The sequence below is a fragment of the Alexandromys fortis genome, unplaced genomic scaffold (genome assembly GCF_014885135.2).
Source record: "Alexandromys fortis isolate MF-2015 unplaced genomic scaffold, M_Fortis_MF-2015_v1.1 scaffold_3, whole genome shotgun sequence".
Classification (NCBI taxonomy): Eukaryota; Metazoa; Chordata; class Mammalia; order Rodentia; family Cricetidae; genus Alexandromys; species Alexandromys fortis.
In genome coordinates, this window is record NW_026067909.1 from 25,263,705 (window position 1) to 25,284,289 (window position 20,585).

General features: G+C 40.2%; 1 protein-coding gene across 1 annotated transcript in view; it reads left to right on the forward strand.

The window, feature by feature from the left end:
• The window catches only part of Csmd1 (CUB and Sushi multiple domains 1), a 1,119,426-nt gene that overhangs the window by 437,015 nt on the left and 661,826 nt on the right, over positions 1 to 20,585 (forward strand). Inside the window, exon 4 of the mRNA XM_050136505.1 lies at positions 9,166 to 9,360. Within this exon, the coding sequence (XP_049992462.1) occupies positions 9,166 to 9,360 (195 nt within the window). The remainder of the gene's footprint in view (positions 1 to 9,165; positions 9,361 to 20,585) is intronic.

Genomic DNA, 20,585 nt, shown 5'->3' on the forward strand with positions numbered 1-20,585 from the left:
AATTGAGACACAAGGAAAAAATGCCTAACCTAGGTAATAATTGGATTTTAGCTCCTTTTTCCTCCTTTTCTTCCTTCCTTCTTTCCCTCTTTCCTTCCTTTCTTTTCTCTTTCCTTTCCTTCCTCCCTTCCCTTCCTCCCTCCCTCCATCCTTTTTCTTCCCTCCTCCCTTTCCTCCTTTCTTCCTTTCATCCTTCCCCCTTTCCTCTCTCTTGTTGGCTTCTTTCTTTCTTTCCTTGTCATCCCCCCCCCTTTGATAAAGTTGCTGAACTCAGCGCAGTACACTTCACGGTAAAGTGAAGTTACTTCAGCCCCCCCCCCCACCATGGGCTTGGTTTCTCATGTATGAGTCCTACTCCATCCGTGGCTCATTTTTCTTCACCAGGACCCTGTGAATACAGCTGTGGGTCTGAGTAAGATGGGTGAGAGCATGGTTTGGAAGTGAACTGTGGAGTGTTTGAAGTCGCTCCTGAGATCCAGGACATTTCCATTCTGGACGAAGGTGGAATGAATGTAGGACTGCAGCCACGGCCAGTCCGGGTCCTGAGAAGGGCCTGGGAAGTGGATCCAGGTCTTTTGGAGGAATACAGGTTCTTAGCCTTCAAGCAATCTCTGCAGTGCAGTCTCTGCATCTCAACTGAGAAAGCCATGGTGTTTGCCTTTCCTATGACTACCTATCGAGACAGTTGCTTTAATCCTTCTCACTTTCTCCTTGATCTGTGTTGGCTACTCTCTTCAACTTCTTCCTTCGTCTTTTCCTGTGGACTCTCAGCATACCTTTTCTGGTGGCATTGTTGTCACCTGTGATTGCGCTCTGTTGTAACTTTAAGACTGTTGTGTTTTTACCCTGTCACCCTCCGCTCTAGTGTGAGTTTGCCTTTGGATTCTTTGCCATTCTGGTGTGTGTGTGTGTGTGTGTGTGTGTGTGTCATTATGTATTTTATTCTTCGTGCATTTGCTGCTTTTAGCAGAAACTGTTGGAAATTTATTTGGATGACTGCTAGATATTTTGTATCATTCCCCAAATATTCTTCATCTGGTTTTGGATACGGCTGTGTCACTTCATATTTGGACCAGTAAATACCTTACAGTTCCTGTTTCCAAGGCTGGATGGAGGTCAGGGCAGAATGAGAGAGTTTTTCTGTAGTGTTTAGTTCTGTGTGCCTCTGTATTTGTGGGGGTTTTTACCATAACTTTAACCTAGATTCATTTCTTTGGCATTTGTGATAGGGACAGCAGAGCTGCACCTAGCTTCAGTTTCATGACACTCAGACAGCCAGTGCCTTTGCTCAGAAGAGATGTTCATGTGAGAATCGGCTGGTGCAAACACAGTCCACGGTAACATTTACCCATCATGTACACCATCAAATGTGCTCTCAGCCTGTTAGTCAGCTTTGTGTCCCTCTTATGTGACATGCGGGAGACAAAATCTATAAAGAGGAAAGGGTTATTTTGGCTGATAGTTGTAGAAGTGTCTGTCTGTAGTTACCAAAGCCTGTGACTTTGAGCCAGCAAGGAGGAAGAATTTTATGGTGTGACTGTGTGTTGTGGGGGAACCTGTTCATCCTCTAGAAGCTGACAGAGAAGAGAGGTCTGCTGCCCAATAGCTCCTGAATCAAGGCTTCTCCACAATAATTCAGTTTTCTTTTTCTGGGGTCCACCCAAAGGTTCCACCACCTCAGACAGTGCCATAGACCAAGCTTTCATGCATGGCCTCTTGGAGACACTTCTAGTATAAACTAGAGCAATGCCTCTTTCAAGACAGTTTGTAGTGTGTGCGTGCATGCGCGTGTGTGTGTGCATGTGTGTGTGCGTGTGTGTGTATGTGTGCGTGTGTATGTGTGTGTGTGTGCGCGTGTGCATGTGCGTGTGTGTGCATGTGCGTGTGTGTATGTGTATGTGTGTGCGTGTGTGTGTGTGTGGTATATGTGCTCTTTATCTTCACATTCTTAGGAAAGTTTCCAACCACTGCTGAAAACTATCCTGAAATACAAATTTCTAATCACTTTTCTTCCTGGTCTGTCTGCTGCTTTCAGAGCTACCACTCACTGCTCAGTCTTTCCGCTGTGTTCATGCCCCATTAAACAAATTTACCTGGAAAGCTGGTGGCAAAATTATAAAATGCTGTGCTTTAATTTTGACCTCATGTCTAAATGAGGAAGTGTGGCAGGTTATTTCGAATCTATATAATCTTGTTGTCAGAAGAAACTGTGGACGGCACTGTAGATTCAATAACTCGTAGTCATCAATAAGAAAGGCATTCCAGCATAGTTTTGGCAAATATTCTCTGCATCTACCTGCAACCCATACTTCTGTGTGACAAGAAACTTCAGAGAGCCTCTCTGTGCCAACATTTTCTCAGTAAGCTGCTCATTATAATAATACTAAATACCTATCTATCTATCTAATATGCATATATATGCATGAAGATTTATCTCATAAAACTGTATAGAGCGCATAGTGTGTTACAAGTATTATCAGTTAGTATACAAAAAATAAATATGCATTGATAATAAAAAATACAAATTTTTAAAAATACTTTCTTAGTCTTTTTAATAACTATATTCCATTTTAAAGGCCATTTTGTTATGACTTCCTTCTATTTTTTTTATTTTCTTACCACCTGAATAATAATTAACAATTAAGAATTGAGAGTTGTTGGAATACCCAGAGCAGTGTGCCAGTCAGTGAACCCTGCTAGCCTCTGACAGAATCATATAAAGTTATGGTGGACTTTTCTTTGCATCAGACCTGGACCATTGTTCCACATCTCTGGACCAGAAATACAAGTGAGTGTCAACTCTGATGCCTGCAATATCCTGTGCTGATTGGCTGGCCATCAGCGCTGGCCACAGCGATTCAGCCCACTCAAGGTTTACATTTTCATTCTGATTCGACCAAACTTCGCCTTCTATCTGGAATATGCACATCTCCAAGGCTTCCACTTAGCTTTCAGGGGCTCTCAGGACCATCCATGGTGCTGCACCTTAGCTTACAGCCCCCTCCCTTGGCTGCAGAGAGATTCTGGGGTGAAAAAAATTGAGGACACACACTTCAGGAACCTCAACACTATTGTCATAATTCTACCCTGTTAGCATCTCCCCTTTTCTTGCCATAAAAGAACAGATTCCAGGTCTCAAGATCTGCAAACCTGGCTTCTGGTACTCCTAAAGACCACATAATCAGATTCCACTTATCTTTTGCAAAGGGTCAAAAGAAAGGGGTGAGGAACTTTCCCTTACCAACTGCCCACAGACACACAACTCAGTGTCTGCTGTGCCCTCTCCTGTGGGGGCATTTGAAGATTGTTTATTTGCTTATTTATTTAATTGGCTTAAGCGAAGAGGAGACTATCAGGGAGGCAAGGTGTAAACAGTATCTGCACGAATCCTGATGCACCCAGTTTCAGGATAAGTACATTATTGATCTGGTTAGGCCTCATTCATTGTGCACAGCATGCCGAAAATGCTACCATTCCCTAAAGAATTTCAATGCTACTTGCTGGCCTGTGTCTCCTTCATTAATGAATATTAACGGTGGGTTTTCATTTACCATCATACTTTCACTTTTCTTTTGGGCAGGGATTTAATATGACATCCATTTAATCTCTTAAACAGTTGGGTTAAAGGTTTGATGTGCTAGCCAATTAAGTCACTGAGTTGTGACCATATGTCCTTGCCAAATCTGAAGCCTTGCCGAGAGAAATTCCGCAGCATAATTAGAGTGACAACCCATGTTCCCAGCCCTGGGTGGTAACTACCCCAATGTCTGATGGAACCCTGCCCTGGGAGCTAAAACTTTGCCTGCAGTTTACACTGCCTTTAAGCCTTAATGTTTAAGGAGATCCTTTCGTATGACCTAATGCCTGCTCTGTGCAGAATTCTCATGCTGGAAGACTCGCTTCCTAGGCTCCCTATGGGCCAGGGGTTGCTTTATCCAAGCAAGGATTGAAGAAGATTAAATAAAGAGGTCAGTAAACTCAGAAAGAGTTTGCTAAAGGGTTACTGTGCACTTGTCCCTGCAGGAGATGTGAGAAGGCTTTTCCCCAACGTCAGGGAAAGTGTCCAAAAGAATAGTTTAAGCCAACTGGCAGAAATAATAATTGGGTTGAATATAGCTGATTTTAATTTTGTTTTCTTCAAACCTGAGATTTCTCTGTATTGGCGACTTTTCTCCATCTGAGCCTTGGATATTTGCACAGATTAGTTATCATTAATCTATTTTTTCACAATCCACAACTTTTATGAGCTTGGCAATGGCTTAATAATATGAATTTTTTTCATTTTCGTTGTTTGTAGCCAGAAATAAATTTCCTATTAGATCTTCTTTTGGATTCTTGACATTACTTCTCCTAAAATTTGAGAAACCTAAATGCATCCTAGCACTGGAGAGATGACTCAGTGTTGAGAGCCTTGAATGATCTTCCCAGAGGGCCTGGGTTCAGTTCCCAGCACCCACACTGTAGCTCACAAACACTTGTTATTCCAGTTCCAGAAGATATAATGATATAATCCCCTCTTCTGCCCTTCTTGGCTCTGCTAGAACATGGATCACAGACAAGTGGGCACAGACAATAAGTTAATAAATAAGGAAATGCTTAAAATTAAGTACTCAAAAAATAAAACAAAGTTAGCTGAAAATAAGTATTCTCAAACACTAAGTCCCAAATGTATAAGTGTGTGCTACTTATAGAAGAGTTAGATTTTAATCATTCTTGTTATAATACTGTAAAATTATTTAATTCATTTTAATACTTTGATGCCTAGGTGTGTGTGTGTGTGTGTGTGTGTGTGTAGTATTGGAATGAATCAATTTAAAGTTATGTATTGTCAATGGATTCGGTATTTCAAATATGATATTATGTCCAATTAATTTTTATTTTTAATTTATGTGCATAAGTGTTTTGTTTGCATGTATGACTATATCACATGCATATCTGATGCTCATGGAGCCTAAGACAGAGTGTCAACCCCCCAGAAACTCTAGTAACAGATGCTCGTGAGCCTCTATGTGAATGCTAAGATCCAACTCAGGTCCTCTGCAAGAGCAGCAAGTGCTCTTAACCACTGAGCCATCTTTCCAGCATTCCAATATTTGCTTAAAACCTTTTTTTGTGTGTGTGTTTTCACTAAGCCAGTGAGGTATGTGGTCCTCAGACTGAGGACATGTTCTCTGTGTTATTACAGACTGGGAACATGTACTCCATGTTCTGCCCGTTGTTGGACTTGTCGTTTATCTGAGCTACTGTATGCTAAGCAAGAGCCTGCCGACGTCCTTTCTTTATTCTAGACACGTCATACAGAGACACCATAAGTCTTTCTCCCTTTGTCAATCAATTTACACCTAGCAGAACTACTCTCGGCTGCTTACAATCACACTCATAATTGGGTCAGAAGGAACAGATACTTGGAGTCTGAAATATCCACCGCAGTCTTCACACCTGCTCTGCAAAACAAGCTCTGATGAGTCGTTCCCACTGAATAAAGAGCGACTAAGAATTGCAGAGGAGACCCGAGGCCACTTTCATCTGCCACACTCCCTGTCCTTTGAAAAGGTGGCCTGCCTCACAAACATGGTGCTTGATGTGCGGTTTTTGAATTCTGCTATAATCAAGTTTCAAGGTGTTAAGGTGAAGGTGACCCCCATCAACAGGAACAATGAGGGTGGTGTTGAAGGGGCTCCAGAGTGGGAGAAGTAGTGCTTGCCAATCTTCCTGCATAACAATCAGACTGCACATGTGTGAATGGTGTTCAGCTTACCCACAGAACTCGCTGGATCCACAGGCAGCAATGGGTTCACACACACCACCCCTATATCCTCGACCCCAGCCCTCAACCCCACCCACATATATATATATGTATTCATGTATTATACATAGTATTCATATATGTGTATATATAATATGTGTAATATGTTATATATAATACATATACAAATATATGTATATTATATGTACTTATATGTATATACATGTGTATAAGTATATATGTATATGAGACCTTTGAACTTGTGAAGTATGTGCACATTCCCAAATCTTCTCTCTCCTTTTTTCAGTGAAGATTGTGATGCATCAACTTTTTTTGTGCAATAGACAACAAAAGTATCTATATCAAAGTGCATTTGAAAAACCATTTTTTGTTTTGTTCTGTTTTGTTTTTGAGACAAGATATCTCTCAGCCCTGGCTATGTTGGAACTTACTCTGTAGACCAGGCTGACCTCGAACTCACAGAGATCCCCTTGCCTCTGCCCCCTGATTGCTGGGATTGAAAACTATTTCCACAGTGTTACCTATGCAAGCGTTGAACAGACTGCATTCAGCTCCGGAGTGCATCTGTTGGTTGTCTGCTTAGGCCAGCGATGCCGGTTGTAGTTCTCCTGAGTAGGTCAGAAATATTAATATATTCACATTTATAACACGTGTCTTTGGGGAAACAATTCATCTGGACATAGTCGATGAGTAAATAAATATGTGGTTTCTTGTAAGCAGTACTATCTATTAGGAGCTAATTAAACAATAATTATCTTAGCAGTAAACCTCATACTCCAACTTGTGTCTCTGTGCCCAGCTGCTTTCGTATGTTCTGAGTCCTCCAGGCTCAGGAGCACCGAGTGGGAACGAAAGACAAAATAGTGTTGATTTGATGGCCAGAGTATATGCACCACATTTTCTTTCTTCACTGAAGACCCTCATCATCCTGATCATCATCATGTGTATGCATGCACACATCAAGCACACATGTGGAGGTCAGAGGATACCTTCCTGAAGTCTGTTCTCTACTTCTGCCTCCATTTGTGCCCCAGGGTTATGACTTGGCTCCTTAAGCTTATGGGACAAGTGCTTTTCCTTGGTAATCCTTCTCACCAGCCAACCCCTCATTTTTTTTTACCCACTCATTGGGTAGTGCACACCTGGACTGCTTCTGTATCTTGGAAGCTGTGAATACCATTGCAGTAGGGGGGAGTGGAAGAGATTCCTGACATGTTGACTCCTTCTCCTTACGTTATCTTCTGTGTCCAGTGATGCCACTGCTGGATTCCCTGGTGATTCTAGACTTTTATTTTTTTTCGTGGTTTTTACTACAGTGCCTTCATTCATTCACATCCATACTCATAGGAGATAAAGTGTTCATTTTTTCCAGGTGGTGGTGGTGACACGCACCTTTAATTCCAGCACTTGGGAGACAGAGGCAGGAGGATCTCTGAATTCAAGGCCAGCCTGGTCTACATAGTGAGTTCCAAGACATCCAGGGTTACACAAAGAAACCCTGTCTCAACAAACAAATGAACAAACAAGCACACAAAAGAGTGTTCATTCCTTTGCCTCCTCCCTATAGGGATTGTTCTTCTCTTCTCAAAGGAGTCCATTGACCTCAATAAGGTGATATCACATTATAGTTTTGATTTACAGTTCTGCAATCACTGAGGTTATATATTTTCTCTAATACTTCTTGGCTCTAAAAACATAAGAGGAGTCAACTCATGATACCCTTTCTGGGAAGAATGGCAAAATGGACAACTGACTTACTGACCTATTTTATCTAAACTTCTAAACATTTTATGAAACTGCTTAATTAAATGTACACTACAGTATTTGTGAGTAGTGACTTCATTTCCATGAAGGTAATACTAACCACCTATAAACTCAAACTTGCTCTCTAAATATTTCTGGATGGCATAATTAATGCATTATTTAAATCATGTAATAATACATAGACATGCCTATAAAATTTCTAAGAATCGCTCTTCCTACACACACAGACACACAGACACACACACACAAGTATGAAACAAACACTCAGAAAATAACTTATTCCTTTGGAAATTGGTTTTTATTTGAAAATATTTTATAAAATAGTACGTTTCTTGGACAACTTGGCAATTTCACAGAAACCACTAACTTTCTGGTAGGATGCTGAGTTTCGAGCAGAAATACGAACATATTTGTCTTTCATCCTTACAGCTGAGTGACGGATCAATTCCGTCCCAAATTGTGTCCTTTGACTAGGGATCTCATCACACTGAGAGTCTCCTATGGAGGTAGACGAGGTGAGGATCTTTGAAGGTGACAAGAAAGTTCCAGAACAAACAGAATCAGGAGCCCAACTTTGAACCACAAATCATTATAGGACTTAGCTTAGCAACGCAAATGGAGAAAAGGCTGCTGTGAATGCCTGGTAAACAGACCCTAGGGCTCAGCGTCACGATTTCTCAAGCTGATGGCTCAAGAGAAATTCTTTTACTTATCCTTTAGCACAAATCTTTTTGGTGAAACATGGATTGGGTACCAACTAGTGCTGTGCATCAGGAGTGGTACGACTGCTGAGGTCGGGAAACAAATATGCCTTTGATACTGTATAGTGGTATATAACAGACATGGCACCGATGCTAAGGTCTGAGGATAAACGTGCATTCAATACAGGTTACTGGTGTGCAGCAGGTGTGGTTGGTGCTGATGCTGAGGATCAACATGCATTAGATACTGGTTAGTGATGCGTGTCAGGTGTGGTGCTGATGCTGAGGTCTAAGAATAAACATGCATTGAACACTGTTTAGTGGTGTGTATTGGGTGTGGTGCTGATGCTGAGGTCTGAGGACGAACATGCATGCAATACTATTGAGTGGTATGTATCAGTTATGGTGCTGATGCTGAAGCCTGGGAGTGCACACGGATTGGATATTAATGATATGTATGGGACAGGGTACTGCTGCCAGGGTCTAAAGGTAAACATAGGTTGGATATCAATTAATGTTTCATATAAGGCAGGTTAGTAATAATGAGGTCTGAGGTAATATCCACAAAGGCATGCATCCGTGCCCCAGCTGTGACAGTATTTCTGCAACTGTTGGCTCTTCCTATGTACTGTAAAATTTTATTATTACCAAAATAATCTAGGTCTTTTCTATAAGACAGTATGTTAATACAACTATAGCTTCATCTTTTAACCAAAAGCATTTATTTGCACTATTCAAACACCATTATAAAAATGTGTCAGGGCAGATATTCTAAACCCCAAACACATTCTCTGTTTCGCTCTTAAGCATGCTGAATTAATTTTCTAGTGCAGAGATTTACTGATTTTAATAGTTCAAATGCAATGCTTATTTTATGAAATAAATGCATCTCCATAGAACATTTTCTTTAACCTCTTTTTCTCCTTCCCACAGTCTTACCTAGCCACACGTGTGGAAACCCTGGGGAAATATTGAAAGGAGTCCTCCACGGAACAAGGTTCAACATCGGCGACAAGATCAGATACAGCTGTCTCTCTGGCTACATTTTGGAAGGTCATGCCATTCTGACTTGCATTGTCAGCCCTGGGAATGGTGCTTCCTGGGACTTCCCAGCTCCTTTCTGCAGAGGTAGGTTTGTCTCCTGTGCACGTGAGAAGGGAAGCCTGAACCTAGCTAGCGAGTGACTTTGTAGCTCACATTGGTAACTTTACACCCACTTAAAAGAGGGCAGTATTGGAAAGGGTGGCCCTTCATCAACCCTGCTTTCCAAGGAAGTAAGACACAGCATGGAGGAAACCTTGCTAGGAACCTAGCTGTATCAACAAGTTAGACCCGCTGTTGGACCTCAAACACCCATTAGGTCTCTTATCCCCATAACAGGATTTACACATTTCTGTTCATAGAGTCCTTTTTGCCACAGCATCCCGATAGGCTATAAATGTATATTCTCCTTATTCTTCTATCTTTTCATTGTTTTTCCCTCGGTAGCCTCACATTCCTAGTGCTTCCACTGCCTCAGCTTCCTGGGGGCTATAATTTCAGGTGTGAACCACTATTCCTTGCTATTTAAAAACTAGATTTCATGTTGCCTTGTTTAACCCTTCTACATGAAAACAAATTAAAGATAATTAGACAATTCCATCTCACCCTCTAAAAACTCTTCCAACACTCCAGCACTTGGAATGAGGTAACCATGGTGGAATGGATTATGTCCCTGAGTCCATTCAGGGTGGATGCCTTTTCCCAGTTTCTGGAATGTTCAGCCTCTGTGGTAGGATTATTTTACTACTATTGTTGTTGAGGATGTGTGTATCAAATCTTGGGTTCTGGGTTCTTAAGAGAGATTCACCTTGCTGGTGTAGAAATAAAAGGCCAGGCAAATACTTACTGCATTTTTAATGAGATGTCAGAAAAGCAACTAAACAGTCCCTATGGTGTGAATCTCATACCCACCCGCCAGTGGAGCTGTTACCACTCATGTATCAAATAATACAAGAGAAGATTGCTGGATATGGTGACTTCCTGGTGATCTTGGCACTTGGAAGACTGAGACAGGAGTATCAGGAGTTCATAGTCATCATCTACATAGGGAGTTTGACATCAGATTGGGCTATAAGAGACTACTGTTTCAAAGATAAATAAGAAAATAACAAAACAAAAGTTTCATTAACCCAATTTGACTTTAAATATGTGCTAGTCTGCCAAGCACTGTATCAACACACATATATTTTAATGTGTCTTCTTGCCTGGATCTTCTGCTGTCTGGTGTGAGCTCTCTGTGATGCTAATGATTTTGTGACGATAGATCCCTAGCTCTGTAACTAGGAATGGTCAGATACTATGTCAGAGGACTTCATCCTCACTGAATCTCCAACACAAGGGGTGACATTAGATCCATGTCACAGGGTGGAATCAGAAGGGGCCAGGTAGGAAAGGATCTAGGCTCAGGTAAAAGTTCAGAAACACTAACCGGGGCTTAGCACGTTTAAAATATTATTTTCTTATTCCTGGAAAAACTCTGTTTTCTCTCCCATGTCTCTATCAATCTTCCCCAATTGCTCATTTTCTCTGAGTGTTCCTAGAGATAATCATACCCTGCTTGATGCTCTTGCTGCAAGTCCTTAGCTCTGTTTTTCTGTTGTCACAATGGAAGTGTCCTCATCGTCCAGAGCCCGGATTCCTTTCCCCCGGCTTTTCCACAATTCTTTTGAATAATTGACCCATTTGAAAGACAGTGATCAGCTCCTTTGAAAGACAGTACTGTTGGGATGTCCCCGAGTGCCCTTCTTTTTTCTCCTTCCTTCCAACTGTGGTTGCCTGTCATGGGATAACCTGGAGGTTACTCAGTTGCTCATTGAGTCATTTTCTGCACCCTGTAGACCTCACGCTTCATTATTTCCTGCAAACTGTTTTTTCTGCCTTCCATTTTGTCCCTACTGTATCATCTTATCTCAATGAATATAAAAACAAAGTTGAAGCGCCTGTTTTATTTATTTCGTGTTGTAAATTAATGACTAAAGACTACTCCTGCAACAGTCTGTAACCTCCAGGACATAATCTCAGCCTTGAGAATCAAGAGTTAGAATATCCTTGCTTTCTTTCTGCATGAAAACTTGTTTAACCCATTGGAAGTTTTCTCCTCTCCTTACACTTTTTTTCTCATATTCTCTTTATGCATCTTTTTTTCAATATAAGATAAAAGATAAAGGGCCCTTTTCTTAAGATAAAGGTCTTTACAGTTCTGCAACTGTATATTTTATACAGTCGAAGTCGGTATAACAACCTTTCAATAAATCTCTCTTGTTCTTTAATCAAGTTTTATTAGGTCCTAACTATGCCAAGGAAAACACATTCTTCAATGCCAGAGGTTAATGCAGTTATATTCATACTTTTCCTTTTCTAATTCATGACCTTGTAAGAATTCAAAGTTTCAAAGTTTATAAAATAAAATAATTTGAGAGACATGCCACTTCTTATTGACTGAGATAACTCAATAATAAAGAAAAAGTCAATGGTCTAATGCTGATGAATGTGTGGCTGTAGCATCTCCAGAAGCCGCACACACACACACACACACACACACACACACACACACACACACACATTTCAGCAGTGTGGGTGAGCCGACTTTTAAAAATGAAATGAGTATCTTTTCTGATTCCCAAAAGTTCTGGTTATTTAGTTCCAGCAATTGTTGAAGACTCCTTCCTGGCAGTCTCACTACCAGTAACACCACAGTATTGGGTCACATGACCTCTGGCCAGCGTGATAAAATCTTATTTTCCCTTTCCAGCACAAGTGTGGAGCTGACACAGTAGCACCTAAGTATGTGAGCCATATACAGTTATGGGATGCTCATCACAATAACATCTGTAGTCATAACTTTGTGGGGTCGGCACGTGATAAAGTGGGGATCACAGCAGCCTGGAAGGAGCAGCTCTTCAGAACATGAGCACAGGGTTCTGCCCTAGGAGCCATTTTCCAACTTCATCACATTTCTCAAGTTTTAACCCATCTCCTCTCTTCCATAGTTTGAATTTGATGACTATCCCTCAAAAAATAAAAACAAATGCACCTTTTAAGATGCTATTGGAAGCTAGGTGGTGGTGGAGCACATCTTTAATACCAGCTCTTGGGAGGCATAGTTAGGCAGATGGATCTTCATGAGTTCAAGGCCAGCCTGGTCTATGAAATGAGTTTCAGGACAGGCTCCAAAGCTACAGAAAAAAAACCTGTCTCAAAAACAAAACAAAAAAAGATGCTATTGAAAAAACACTTATATAGATCTACAAATAATTGATAGATAGATAATAGATAGGTAAGTAGGTATATATATGGTAGATAGATGATAGATGTATAGATAGATGATAGATAATAGTTAGATGAATAGATAATAGATCAATGATAGATAGATGATTGTTAGAAAAATAAATGATAGATGATAGATAGATAGATAGATAGATAGATAGATAGATAGATAATACATAGACTGATGAACTTTCTCTTAATAGTCTCCAAAATTAGGCAGAGATATTTGCTATGTCATGTCCCTGGTGAGCATGGCTGATGTGGCTTATCAAAGGACTGACAACAGCTGGTATCAGGCTGTGTTAGAGACACAGAGATCACAAGTCTTTGGCAGTGGACTCAGAGGAACTGCAGTGATTCACATCAACATTGCTCAGGATGCAGGCAGCTGCCTCGGTGTGTGGAGTGGCCTGTCCACTGACCATTCACTGCCTTTACACGGAGGAGAGCCCCAACACTGGACCGAGTTCTTTTGCCAAAGAAACAGATGAAATTCATTTGAATAACAGATTCTATTATTCTAAAACATCCAAGAATTTATCACTGGGTGGCACAGTCAGTATTAATGACTAATGGGATATTTTGTGTTCTTCATTTTAATTTCAAAACCTAGTATATATTTTACAGTGAACACATATCTCTATACAAGATATGATAACTACATTTCAAATTCTCAGGGATACCTACGCCAGTGACTACTACTTTGAAAAGCTCAGTGTCAGTATCTTGATTAACTTAAGGGCTTTTGTTTCTCTTTCTTTCTTTTCTTTTCTTCCTTTTTTTTTTTTTTTTTGACACATGATCTTACTCCATAGCACAGGCTGGTCTTTAACTAGTAGTGATCCATCCCTATCTCAGTCTCCTGGGATTACAAGTGTGAGCCACCATGTTGAACCTTCTGCATGTGTCCTTTTTGTATGTAAAGTTATGATGCTTTGAATTAATGGTGCACAGTTGGTTCCATATAGAGATGTAACTTAATTATAAAATCTGATAAGAAGCCAGTTGGTTGTGGTGCACACCTTTAGTCCCAGCACTCCAGAGGTAGAGGCAGGCAAATCTCTGTGAGTTCAAGATCAGCCTGGTCTACAGAGCTAATTCCAGGACAGGCACAGCTGTTACACAGAGAAACCCTGTCTCAGAAAGAAAAAAAGAAAGAAAGAAAGAAAGAAAGAAAGAAAGAAAGAAAGAAAGAAAGAAAGAAAGAAAGAGGGAGGGAGGAAGAAAAGAAAAGAAAAGAAAAGAAAAGAAAAGAAAAGAAAAGAAAAGAAAAACTGATAGGAAGATAAAGAAGAGGTCGCATGATGGGGGTTCTTCCTTATCTGCTGAGAGACCACTGAAGCCTATTTAAGGGGAAGAGGCCCAGAGAGCAGTGTCTACTTTGAAACTAGTTTTGCCAAAAGCTAGACATAAGACAATGTGAAAGTCTTAGACATTTTCCTGGGAATACCTCCATATTTCCAATCTTATTCCTGGGAATACTTCCATATTTAATTCTTTAGGACTCGGTATTCTTACCAGTATTATTGAAGACTCCTCCATGTTTCCACACACTGACATCTGCTGGGATTATTTTTATCCTTTCATTCTGACAGTCATGTTAACTACGATTAGATGGAATCTTAGTATAGTTTCTAGAAGGTGTTGCGTTGGATTTATCTGTTTCGGTTTTCTGACTTCGTCTTTTAGTTAACTTTAGGCTCAATGTCAGAGGGCACAATACTCCATCACTGGGAGGGAAGGACTTGGTCCATGATGGCACAGCCATGCAGCGTTCCTTTCCCACATCTTGACCAGTTGGATCCCAGATGTGCATATGCCTGATAACAAAAGTTGTTGAGTATGACTTGGTATATCTTCTGGCCATTTGTTTTCCATTTGAAAAAGCATGTTTCTTAGTTGCCTTCTTTGCTCTTTGTGGTTTCTTGATTGTTGCATCCTCTCAGTATGCTATATGTGTCACTTATAGATTCAACAGGTCTCTGAGTCTGTAGATTTTAGCTTCACTGTGAATTGTTGCTGTGTCTTTTCTTTGTTGTTCTTTCTTGTTTGTTTTTGGGTGTTTTAATTTTACACAAACCAAAATATGGTTCTTGTTAGTATTTTCTGGACCATGACAATCCTATTTAAAAGCCACTATTTATCCCTGGACCTTAACATGTTATCCCTATGATTTCCTCTAGTAACTTCAAAATCATACTAAGACATTCAAGCCACTATGAATTTATTTTTTAACACAACAAACAAAACTTAATTTCTGTTTTCTACTTGTGGGTGTGTAGTTTTCCCAATGCCACTTGCTAAAAAGACTATCCCTCCTTTCTAGGAAATTTGATGACTTTGTAGAAAATTATGGCTGTATCTCTGTGGGCACTTCTGGGTCCTCTATTTCTTTCCATCATCTATGAGTCATTTTGATCACTATCACCCTGAAGAAGAATCTAAACCAGGCCTTGTAGTACCTCCAGCATTGTTCTTTTATTTAGAATTACTCTGACTATTATGTGATGTGGCTATTAAGATGCTTTCAAATATTCCCACAAGGAAAGTCATTACAGGTTTGTTTATGATCCCATTTAATATATAAAACACTTTCAATAATACATTAATTTTAAAATATTGGTATTACCCCATCCATGAAATGGGAAGGTTTTTTATATCTTCTAGTGTCTTCTAATTTTTTATTTGATGCATTATGCTTTCATACTACTAGCTAAGTTCATGCCTATGATTTATTTATTTCTCTATTCACTGACTTGTTTATTTGCTTATCTGTGGTCCATCTTTAATGGTGCTGTTTTCCTGACTTTATTTTCAAGTACTTGTTATTGCCATATTCATGGGCTGATTTTGTAATATGCTACTTTGCCAGGGTAGTTACGGTGTTTAAGAATTTTCAGGGTAGACTTTAGGACATTTTAAGAATAGGAAGATATATAATCTGAAAAAAAGACTAATTTCACTTTTTTGTTCGCTGTTTGTATTTCTTTTCTTTCTATTCCTTCTTGATAAAACTAATATTTTAAGTACTATAATGAGCACAAATATTGCATGAAGTTGGGCTCATTCTCTCATTGGTTTGGGAGACAATGTGTTCCAACTTTCTCTTTCACTGTGATGCAGATATGTGTGTGTGTGTGTGTGTGTGTGTGTGATATAGAAGTATAATCTCTCTGTTGCTAGTTTATGGATTTTATCATGCAGGATGTTGAAGTTTGTCAAAGACTTTTCACCTATTGAAATGGTCATACACTTTCTGTCCATGACTTTTATAATGCATTGTTTTATATTCGTTTATTTCTTAGAATAAATTGATTCACCCTCATATTTCTGATATGACACCAATTTTGATTGATTGATTATTTGATTTATTAAGACAGAATCTCTCTAAATGACTCGGGCTGGTTTTGAACTTATAGTAATACCCACTCCTGTTTCCAAATTTCTGGTTTGAGCCTTTTTTTTTTATAATTGTGAGTTACTCAAAAAGGAAAACAAAACAAAGTCTTTATGGAAATTACAAATGTAAGCATTGTATATAAGTCAGAATATTCCAGAGTAATTAAACCAATAGGATAGATTCAGACATAGAGATTGAAAGAGACATGTAGGCATTTCTTAGAGGTGACCCCTTTGGGGGAGAGGGCTTATTCTATTTCTGAGCCAGAGAACACTCTCAGTCAGCAAGGACAGTCAAGGCTCATGTTCATGCTATAGAATTTGTAATGATGAATCCAATGTCTGATGTGTCAGCATTGTGTCTAAAACTCAAAAAACGATGAGGCTAAGGCCAGTTCTGACTTCATAGTTTTTCTAGTTTTCTTCTACACTCACATTCTCTGGCATAATTAAAAGAAGGACATTTCATTAGGTGGTTGTTTGTCTGCTTGTTTGGAAGTACGATCTGTAAGCCACCAAAATAGATCATTGGTAGGAATGCTCTGCTTATTCAGTGAAGGTCTAGCATCATTTCTGTTTGTCTAAACATGTGTATTTAAGATAAATATGTACATAAATGTTCCAAAACATGATGCCACTGCTAGAAAGTTTTAGGGAGTACAGAATAGGGCAGATGTTTTGGTATTTTGCAGAGGTGACTTACTCTATCCATTTAAGGACAGTATAAACTCTTAGAAGCTTTTCTTTTTCAGAGAGAAAAATATCATTAAATAAAGGCCAGAAATATTATCAAGGTAACTTAATCAAATATGCTAGATAATGCATGCCTGTAGGTGGGTATTTTTCTCTTTGGGGGCCTGCCAAATAAATACACAGAGACTTATTCTTACTTACAAATGCCCACCCTTATCTTGGCTTGTTTCTAGCAAGCTTTTCTAACTTAAATCAACCTGTTCTATTTAACTTTTTTTTTTGCCTATGGGCTTTTAAATCTTTATTTCCATCTTCCTCCATAGCTAGCTGAGAGGCTGAGTGGCTGGGCCCTGTCACCCTACTCTTCTCTCTTTCTCACTTCTTCCTCTTGTAGATTTATCCTCCTAGTTATTCCCTCTGCCTGCCAGACACACCTATTTCTCATTTGTTAAGCTCTGTTACTTTGTGTCTAAAAATTGTCCTTTGGCAATTTTATTTTATATGCTTTTGCATAGTGGACAATATATGCCAGTATCATTCTTACTGAAAGTAGAAAAATGTATAGAAAGAAGAACGGGAGCTATCTCTCAATATTAAATCGTACTCACCCTTGTCTCTGTGGGCGAAACATTGCATCTGTTGCAGGATAGGTCTAAGCATACGACTCATTCTATTTCATGGAATATTGTTTAGTGGGGCTAAGGAAAGGGTTCAACAAAGCGTGAGAAGATGAATCTCCTTCCATACTCCACACAATAAGGCAGGTAGTGTAGCATTGTAATCCCAAGACTTGGGGAATGGTGGCCGAAAGATCTCCGGGAGGGAACGCCCTACCAGTGGGATAAGTTGTCTCAAAATCAGGGTGGATAGCTGCTAAAGAATGATGCCTTAACCCAATCTCTGAGCTCCAGGTGCATGTGCAAATTCAGAGGAGCACCCCAGAGAGAATGCAATCTTACAACATGCTTAGATGATAATAAAAAATGTTCATCGTCATTATTTTCAGCTTTATGCATTTCTTTATTGTATTTTTCATTTTTTTCTAGATACAGACCATGCTAAGTCTCAAGCCGTGGAGCCCCATGTGTCTGATCACAGAAAAAAAAATCATGCTCAAACAGATTACATTCACCATGACAGCAGTAATGGGGGATATTTAATAGCATGAACTTTACCCTTAAAATTCAATATCACCCAGTGTTAGTTAATGTGACTTGAATGGGCAATTTCCTTGGAGACCCTCAGGTCCCAAATCAGTTAAACTGGATAGATGCTTTCTCTGTCCTCCAGGAAGGACTAGGCCCATGGCATGCTCCTATTCCACACTTGCCTGCTTGCGGTCTTATAGTCACTGACAAGTGAGAAGAGAGATCACAGGTGACAGTGGACTCCAGTCTCAGAAGGTCTTGAGTACCCATCCCCCTTTGTGGGGTTCGTACATCACAAACATCCCAGGTTCCATGGACAAATCCTGCTCTGGACATTGCAGCCAGTGATCTCTCTCCACACAATTTAATTAATGAGTATTCACAGGATTCTTATCTGTCCAGCTCCTCCCCAACCATTTTAAGGACATGGTAGTAGCAGGGCTTTCTTTCACACCTGATTCTGAAGTATCTTTAAGTGTTGGTCCGGATGACAACATCGTGGAGGAAATACAGTGAGTGATCCAAATGCACTGAAGGCAGAAAGAGCATCAGTGCCAGGGTCAGAGCAGAGTGGGACCCAGGGGTCAATAACTCATCCCAGTTCAGACACTTGAGTGAATGGAGACAGGGAACTGGAAACATGGGTCATGGTAAACAGTAGCTGTGGAGAGCCACTGCCTTCTGTAGAAAGGGAAGGGGGAGGTGATGACATTAGTGAATGAACCAGCTGGGACCAAGAAATTAAAGGCAAATGAGAGAAACAGGGGGTCTCACTCTTCAAAAGATCACTTGGGTTAACACTGGAATAAGCATTGAGATAAATCTCTTGGATGCAGGATCTGGAAAATGCAGAAGAGAGCCAGTAGTTAAAATATTCCAGAAATAACAGTGACACACTTAGAACTGTCTGCATACCCAAAGGAAGACAGCTACTGGATTCTGGTGGTGGGACATCCAGAGCTGTGGATCTATGGAGGGAAGATGGAGGTGATCTAGAAATGCCAGTGTTGGTCACCGCAGTGGACATGCCTCCCTACAGGTTGGTAGTACACAGCCTACACAGAATCCCTTGATAGGGCTTCAACCTGTCCCATTCAAAGATTATATCAGCTTCTACTCTGATTATGGGCAGTCTTTCTCAGAAGTTACAAACATGTGGACTCTCCCTTTATCACTGACTTTGTTTGTAGAGTCCTTAGCTGAATTTTCCAGAATTAAGAAGTGGGCAAAAGGAAATTTGTAGGTTTGTGAGAGGGTGAGAAGGTGAGGTCAAAAGGTGATGTGGGAACCCAGGGATTTTAAAATTCATAGCTGTAGCCAAGCGGTGGTTGTCCACACCTTTAATCCCAGCACTAGGGAGGCAGAGGCAGATGGATCTCTGTGAGTTAAAGGCCAGCCTCGTCTATTAGAGCTAGTTCCAGAAGAGGATGCAAGGCTACAGAGAAACCCTGTCTCAAAAACAAACAAAAAATCACTGTTGTAAATAAAAATAAGTGTCAAGCAAGGAAAATATACTGATTGTCCCAAACATACAACAAGGGATGATTCAGTTATAATAGTAGACTTGGATGGTCTGTGCCTTAGGCTGGAAGATTGGAAACTGAGGAAGGTGGCCTACTGATGCCAGGACTGAAGAAGTCAAAAACAGGAATATAGCCACCTTCTGAGTCCCACGCTCTGGCTACCCTTCATTTTTACTCACACTACCATAGTGACCAGGGAAGGGAGGTGTGTATGACACAGGGAAGAAAGTGTGTAACAGGCTTGTCTTCTTCTTCTTCTCTTTTTTTTTTTTTTGAAACAAGTTTCTCTGTAGCCTTGGTGCCTGTCCTGGGACTAGCTCTTGTAGACCAGGCTGACCTCGAACTCACAGAGATACACCTGTCTCTGCCTCCCGAGTGCTGGGATTAAAGGCCTGTGCTACCACTGCCCCGTGTAACAGGCTTGTCTTAATTGCTTTCTATTGCCGTGGGAATAAAACCATGGCCAAAAGCAATGTGGGTGGAAAGGATTTGAGTTTGCAGTTATACATTTTAGTCCATCACCAAGAGAAGGCTGGACAGGAATTCAAGGCAGGAAGCCAAATTAGAGAACTGTTGAGGAAGCCATGGAGGAGTGTTTGCTCTCTTTGGCTTGCTCAGCCTGCTTTCTTATCACGCCCAAAACCAACAGTGCAGAGGTCACATCATCCACAGTGAGCTGGACCCTCCCAGATCTCTCATTAATCATGTAAGTGCTCTACAGAGTTGCTTAGAGGACAATCCTATGGTGACACTAGTCAGCACAGGAGTCAAGACATTGTAAGGAGTCTTTGAAATGTGACCACCATTACTGAGACAAATAGGAGAAACCTCTGTTCACACTGGGAAGTTAGAGTTTGTCTAATCCTTAATGAATGCTTTACCATTATTATTCATTTATCCCTCACAATAAAACAAGAATGGATACACGGTGCTCCCATTGCATAGTAAACCAAAGTGGAGAACTGAGAAAGTAACAAACTCCTCCAAGCATCCACCACCAAGTAGTACAATTTAACTCAATACTAGGCAATCGGACTTCAAGTTCTGTGAAGCCTAAAGTTTTTGAGAATTTCATATATTAGTACTATGTTTATATCTTTTCCCCATCTCCTCCTTCAATGCCTCCTATGTACTCTAACTCACTTCCAAGTTCATATATTTCTTTAATTATTATTGTTATTATTATGCTTATGCATATATCATATAAAATCAGCCATCTTACTGAGCCCATTCAGTTCATGCTGGTTTTATATATATATACTTTTAAAACACACACACACAT